Below are 6,511 nucleotides of genomic sequence, written 5' to 3'. Positions count from 1 at the left end.
GATGCCTTCTGTAGCATCCACCTGGCAGATGGCATGGCAGCCTGTCGAGCAACAGGGCCTATGGTTTCCTGGCTGTACCACTTTATGTGGTGATTTTACCTACAGTCTCTCCTTCTGTGGCCGTGCATTTCTCCATTTGGAAAATGGGGACAATGATGCCCATCTTCAGAGTGGAATGAGAAATAAATGCCTTTGACAGACTCTCATTGCCCAACAAGGTGAGCTCCTGAAAATGGCTGCCCTGGTGGACTGTTTGGATGCCACTGTGCTTGGAAAGACCTAAGGTCAAGGCCCTTGTACCTCTACACTATTCAGGCCTCAAGAACAGGCTGCCATCTCGAGCTGCTGAAACTGGTGGATAGGACCTCGGCTCTGAGTAGTCAGTAGCCATCATCCTGCTAACCGAGGAGAGCATAGCCTTGTCTCTAGGAAGAACAGGAAGCATGCTATACTAGCTATGTCTCTGTCCAATAGTTCTTTTCTCTTACTTACATTCTGTCCCTGCTTGAAGGATAGAACAATAGCTGAATCATGTACAAAGAGATGTCAGACCCTAGGCCCCAATCTGTCCCCTGCTCATGGGGAACATTCCTTAACAACATCAAAATCAAAGTTTATCTGTCTACTCCTGTCACTCCCATTCTCAAACCAGAACAAGAACATGAACCCTTATGACCAGAAATATGTAAGTGCTACTACCTAGTCAGAGCTAATGCTTGACAGTGACTGTGACTACTAGCTTTCTGTCTGTAGTAGTAAAGTATTGAAGGATGCCAGATGACACGCTCCCTCTTCTAGAGTCTCCAAATTGGGAACAACAGATAACAAATGTCAACAGCTTCAAAAGTGATGGACATACTGTTTTATCCTGGATCCTCAGAAAAACAGCCACCAGGACAAAGAATTGTGTAAATCAATGTTGGTAATGGGAAGAGGGGAACAGTAGAGGCAAGGCATCCTTCAAGGTGGCTTAGTTAGCTGATGAACACCACCAGCACAGAGGATCCATGCCTGGGATTCATGTCAGGATGAGAAAAGAACAGATTTTATCAGCTGCCTCCCAGCCTAACTTGACCAAATATGGCTCCTTGAGGAATTGACTCCTTCACATTTTCTGGTCTACATGCATGGTGTGTATGAGTTTCACACTTTCTGGTCTACATGCATGGTGTGTATGAGTTTCACACTTTCTGGTCTACATGCATGGTGTGTATGAGTTTCACACTTTCTGGTCTACATGCCTGGTGTGTATGAATTATGAAGAAGGCTCTTGCACAGGTCCCACCAAAGATGACACCTCAGAGTAGAGAGCAATGCAGGTGAGAAGTACCATGTAGGGTCTGTGCTTGAGGGATACAGATGTAAGAGGAGGGTTTAGACACTTTCAGCTCATTGAGACATAATAGTTCTACAAGGATTCCCAAGAACAAGGACTTACCCACTGTACTGTGTAGTCTCTACTAGATCAACCTTCTCAAAATAGACAAATGCCTTTAAAAGATTCCTACGAGACAACAGCAGATCAAACCTAAGTCATCAATCACAGTCATGATGAGCAACAATTGCTGATGCCTTTGTTTCTGGAGCAAGCTGTTCACAAGCTTCACAAGGAAAAGCTTGTGGTTTGCCAAGAAGTCAGCTCAAAAGTTTGAAATGATCACAAAGATTTTTCCCAAGTTAGGATTTGTACCTCTGTCATTCACGAGGGCTTTCATATCTCACATCCACAGTGTTGGCTGTGACATCTACATCAGAGAAAAACGATGAAGGCAAACTCACCTGCTCAGCAGTGTATAGCATCCTGCAATGTCAACTTGAAGGGCTGTGAAACATGCTCACTAAATACAGTGGTAAATGTTCATACATTTTAAAAGTGTTCTCACCTAGTAGAAAAAGACAAAAAGTAGCATGCTGTTTAAAACTACAGATTCTCCATGCCAAAGAAATGTGAATGCAAGAGAAACAAAGCAATGAGGAAAGAGACAGTTGCATCCTTTTGTCAGGACACAGAAAACACCTTTGAGAGGCTGAAAACCTCAACGAAAGAATAAAGTGTGCAGGGCAAGAGGTTGAACGGAAGGACAAATACTTTCTCCTGCAGTGTTTAGGAATATGTTCTGGCTGAGGTCAGGCAGAGCTGGGCACAGATCAGTCTGTAAAGTGCTTGCTGCACAACAGACACCTCTTGTAACTGAGGACTGGGGAGGTAGAGACAGGCTTAACCAGCCTAGACTTCTTGTGAGCTCCTGGCCAGTGAGAGACCATGTCTGAACAAAAAAAGACCATGTCTGATGGTTCCCAAGGAACAACAAATATCTGAAGTTGGCCTTTGACATCTACATACATGTACAAACATATGCAAGTGTCCACATATGACTAACACACACACACACACACACAGAGAGAGAGAGAGAGAGAGAGAGAGAGAGAGAGAGAGAGAGAGAGAGAGAGAGAGGATGAGAGGGAGAGGGAGAGGGAGAGGGAGAGGGAGAGAAAGAGAATAGCTATTTCTCAAAATACCATAAATGTTTCTAATTCCTAATGGAGTGGCTTCTTCGACTGAACTCAGACAGTGGTATTCATTCACATGAATAACAGGTAATTTACAATGCAGAAATGTCCACATGAGGCAGGCTTCACTGATGCGAAGTTTACAAAATCACATTTTAAAATAAGTAAAATATTTACAATACTTTGTAGTATGTTGAAAAATATTGACCATTATAGGCTACAATGGTAACTTGACAATTACTACCTACGCAAATATTTTAAATATATAGGTATATGCAATTTGAATCTTCCAGGTAAATGTCCATGTCCCATCAAAGACAGATGAAAACTACTTCCAAAAAGGCCTTGTGACTGAGGATGTGGTTCCTAGATAAAATGTTTGCCTAGCATAGTAAGGCCTTGAGCTTGATCTATGGCAGGTAAAAGAGGGAAAGGAGAGGAAGGAAGGGAGGTGAGGTGTAAGGTAAAGTAAGGACAAGAGAAAAGAGAAGGAGGGAAGAAGGTAAGGAGGAGCAACAGGGTATACTGAAAATGACTTTTTTGCCATGACTTTATGTTACATAATTAAACTATAAAACCCATATAATACGCATACACTTCCATATTTACATAAGTACAATTGGAAGCATATTTTTTCTAAATTGTTTTAACATGTTTTTAAAATTTTCAATAACCTGTGAACTTAGTTGTTAACAATGTGGATGGTTCTCCTTAGACTGCCCCACTGGAGATCCAACCCACATGCAGCCACCAAACCCAGACAATATCACTGATGCCAAGAAGTGCATGCTGACAAGAGCCTGTTATAGGTGTCTCCTGAGAGGCTCTGGCAGAGCCTGAGAAATAGAGGCAGATGCTCACAGCCAACCATTGAACTGAGAACGGTGTCCCCAATGGAGGAGTTAGAGAAAAGATTGAAAAAGCTGAAGGGGTTTGCAACCCCATAAGAAAAACAATACCAACCAGCCAGACCCCCCCACCCACCCAGAGAGCTCACAGGAACTAAACCACTATCCAAAGAGTACACATGGACAGACCCATGGCTCCAGCTGCATATGTAGCAGAGGATGGCCTTGTTGGGATTCAATGGGAAGAGAAGCCCTTGGACCTGCCAAGATGCCCCAGTGTAGGGGAATGTCAGGGCAGGGAAGCAGGAGGGGGTGCGTTGGTGGAAGAGAACCCTCATAGAAGCAGGGGGAAGGAGGATAGGATAGGGGGTTTATGGAGGAGAAACCAAGAAAGGGGATAACATTTGAAATGTAAATAAAATGTATCCAATAAAAAAATGTAGATGGTTCACCTTTAATTCCAGCAGGCAGAAGCAGGTGGATCTAAGTTCAAAGCCAGTCTGGTCTACACAGTGAGTTCTAGGCCAGCCTGGGCTATATAGTGAGACCCTATCAAAAAAGAGAAGGAAGTAGAGGAAATGGAGAAGGAAGAGGATGAGGAAATAGAGGACGAAGAGATGGAAGAAGAGGAGATGGAGAAAGAAGAGTAGTAGAAGTAATAGTAGTAGTAGAAGCAGTAGTAGTGGTGGTAGTAGTGGTAGTAGTAGTAGTAAAAGTAGTAGTAGTAGAATAAGAAGTAGGAGTAGTGGTGGTAGTGGCAGTAATGGTGGTAGCAGTAGTGGTGGTAGTGGTAGTAGTAGTAGTGGTAGTGGTAGTGGTGGTGGTGGTAGTAGTGGTGGTGGTAGTAGTAGTAGTGGTAGTGGTAGTGGTGGTGGTAGTAGTGGTGGTGGTAGTAGTGGTGGTGGTAGTAGTGGTGGTGGTAGTAATGGTGGTAGCAGTAGTGATGGTAGTGGTAGTAGTAGTGGTGGTAGTGGTGGTGGTGGTAGTAGTGGTGGTGGTAGTAGTAGTGGTAGTAGTAGTGGTGGTGGTAGTGTTGGTGGTGGTGGTAATGGTGATAGTAGTAGTGGTGGTGGTGATAGTAGTAGTAGTGGTAGTAATGGTAGTGGTGGTGGTAGTGGTGATGGTGGTGGTAGTGGTAGTGGTAGTAGTAGCGGTGGTAGTAGTAGTGTCTTCTGGACATGACAAGAAAGCTGCACTCATGGACTCACAGCAGCTGGGGTCAATTGCACAAGATGAAGCCAGTCATCATTCTAGCCTGGAGAAGGGATTGGTGAGCCTCTGCCTCTAATTGAGGAGCTATGGGCACTTGGTGGCTAGTGTGGGAAGGAGAGTCCATCTTCCTTCTTGTTTGTATATTGTAATTTAATTTCAACATGTCTCCTTTCCCTTTCCCCTCTATACCCTCCCAATGGACACAGGGCAGCATTAAAGCAGATTCATTTCCTCATCAGGAATTATTATTATTTGGTGGGGTCTGTAGTGAGTCTTGAAATGATTATGAACTTGTCAGAGAATGTACATTCAGGAGCTATCGACTATGGAATGAATTAAACATATACCTATGTACATACAATATAAACAACTGGACTTCAGAAGTCTCTATAAAAGAAACACATATATGCTCTTATCCCCCAACCCACCCCCATATACATACAAATTTTTTAAATCTAGGGCTATGAAGTGAGTTTCTGTAAAAAGCTACCCATGTCTCATTCCTTTAGATAGGGGAATATTGGGATTAAATGTGAATTATTCTTAACTACTTACTACAACTTCATGTGGTTTTAGTTCAATTAAGCAGTTCTATAAAATATGTACCAGGCACCTCTTTGTGGTTCTGATGTTTCCAGCTCTTCAAGACTAAGTGGAGTCTTAGTGGGTGGAGCCTAGCTGGCAGAAGTAGGCCACTGGGAGTAGACCCACCTCTGATTTCTCTCTGGCTAATGGGTTTAGCTAGTATCTGATAACTAGTTCTCTTCTATCTAGACAGCGCCTTCTCCTGATACCCTCTTCATTCTGAAAGCGTGTGCTTGTTGGGAAGTCAGAAAGGAACCTGGACAGACCTACCTCCAATGGCCTACCTTCGCCAGCTAGGCCCTGCCTCCTAAGGCAAAACAATGCCGGGGAAAACCACTCAGAACATGAACCTGTGGGAGCATTAATGATTCAAATCATAATGCATGATGCCCTACACTCTGGTCATAGATGTCCTAATCTACATACCTGATCTACCTACAGTGTTATCCTACCCTACATCATGGGGTGTGGGGGGTCACCCTTCCAATACCTTCAGCAGGAATTCCACGGTTCAAGGTCACAAAGAAATGGCTGTCATTTTAGAGATGTGTATTAGTTGATATGTTCATTATTACCAAAATATTTGATAAGAAACAACTTAAGGAAGTATTTATTTTGGCAAATACTTTATAGCATTATAGCATCCAGAGGCACACACAGTCAGTAGAGAGCAATGATCACTAGTGCTCAACTCATTTTCCCCTTCTCATTCACCCCCCATCCCATGAGATGGAGTTACCACAGATTGGGCAAGTCTTCACTGTTTGACTAAACTTTTCAGGAAACACCCCAGGATATGTTTCTTCAGAAATTCTAAGTCCTGTCAAGTTTACAAGATTAGCCATCATAGACAGAGAGAGATCATGTGACTTTTGACTTCTCTGACCCTTGAGTGCCCAGCAATTTCTGGAAAAGTCACTTGTCTATTCTAACTATACCTGGCTCTTGCATGTTTTCTTTTAATACAAGAATAACACAGGTTAAGAACGTAAAGCTTTCTCGACCTGCAACAGCTCAGTAATTTTATAATATAATTACTTCACACCAACAGTCATGTCAGTTATAATAACATCTACCTTATCCTTGCTACTGAAGTAACAATGACCAAGACTAATCAGTATACTAATACCATAGCTTGTAGTAATTCCATTTCTCTCTCATTCTAAACTGTACAGATCCAGTCTTTCCTGAATTGGCATTTTTAAATACATATACATATACATGTACATATATTACTTCTTGTGCACAAAATATCAAACTGTATATATTATGTAAAAATAGTAGATCTGTGTTTACAATGAAATAATTGTTACACATGTTCTGTTTATGATTTTAAAAAATGTTACCGAACACTT

The 6,511-nt window shown here is 42.4% G+C and overlaps 1 protein-coding gene across 1 annotated transcript; it reads left to right on the top strand.

Moving 5' to 3' along the window:
- Positions 1-3,937: 3,937 nt before the first annotated feature.
- LOC308434210 (uncharacterized protein) lies at positions 3,938-4,541 on the top strand (the record flags this gene model as incomplete). The annotated part of the gene is made up of 3 exons (XM_080934354.1): positions 3,938-4,005; positions 4,133-4,307; positions 4,464-4,541. The coding sequence occupies 3 exons, from the start codon at positions 3,938-3,940 to the stop codon at positions 4,539-4,541; spliced, it is 321 nt and encodes a 106-aa protein (XP_080790480.1).
- Between the last annotated feature and the right edge of the window lie 1,970 nt (positions 4,542-6,511).

This window comes from Micromys minutus (assembly GCF_963924665.1).
Source record: "Micromys minutus genome assembly, chromosome: 21".
NCBI classification, from domain to species: Eukaryota; Metazoa; Chordata; class Mammalia; order Rodentia; family Muridae; genus Micromys; species Micromys minutus.
This window is presented reverse-complemented; position numbering and strand designations above follow the sequence as displayed.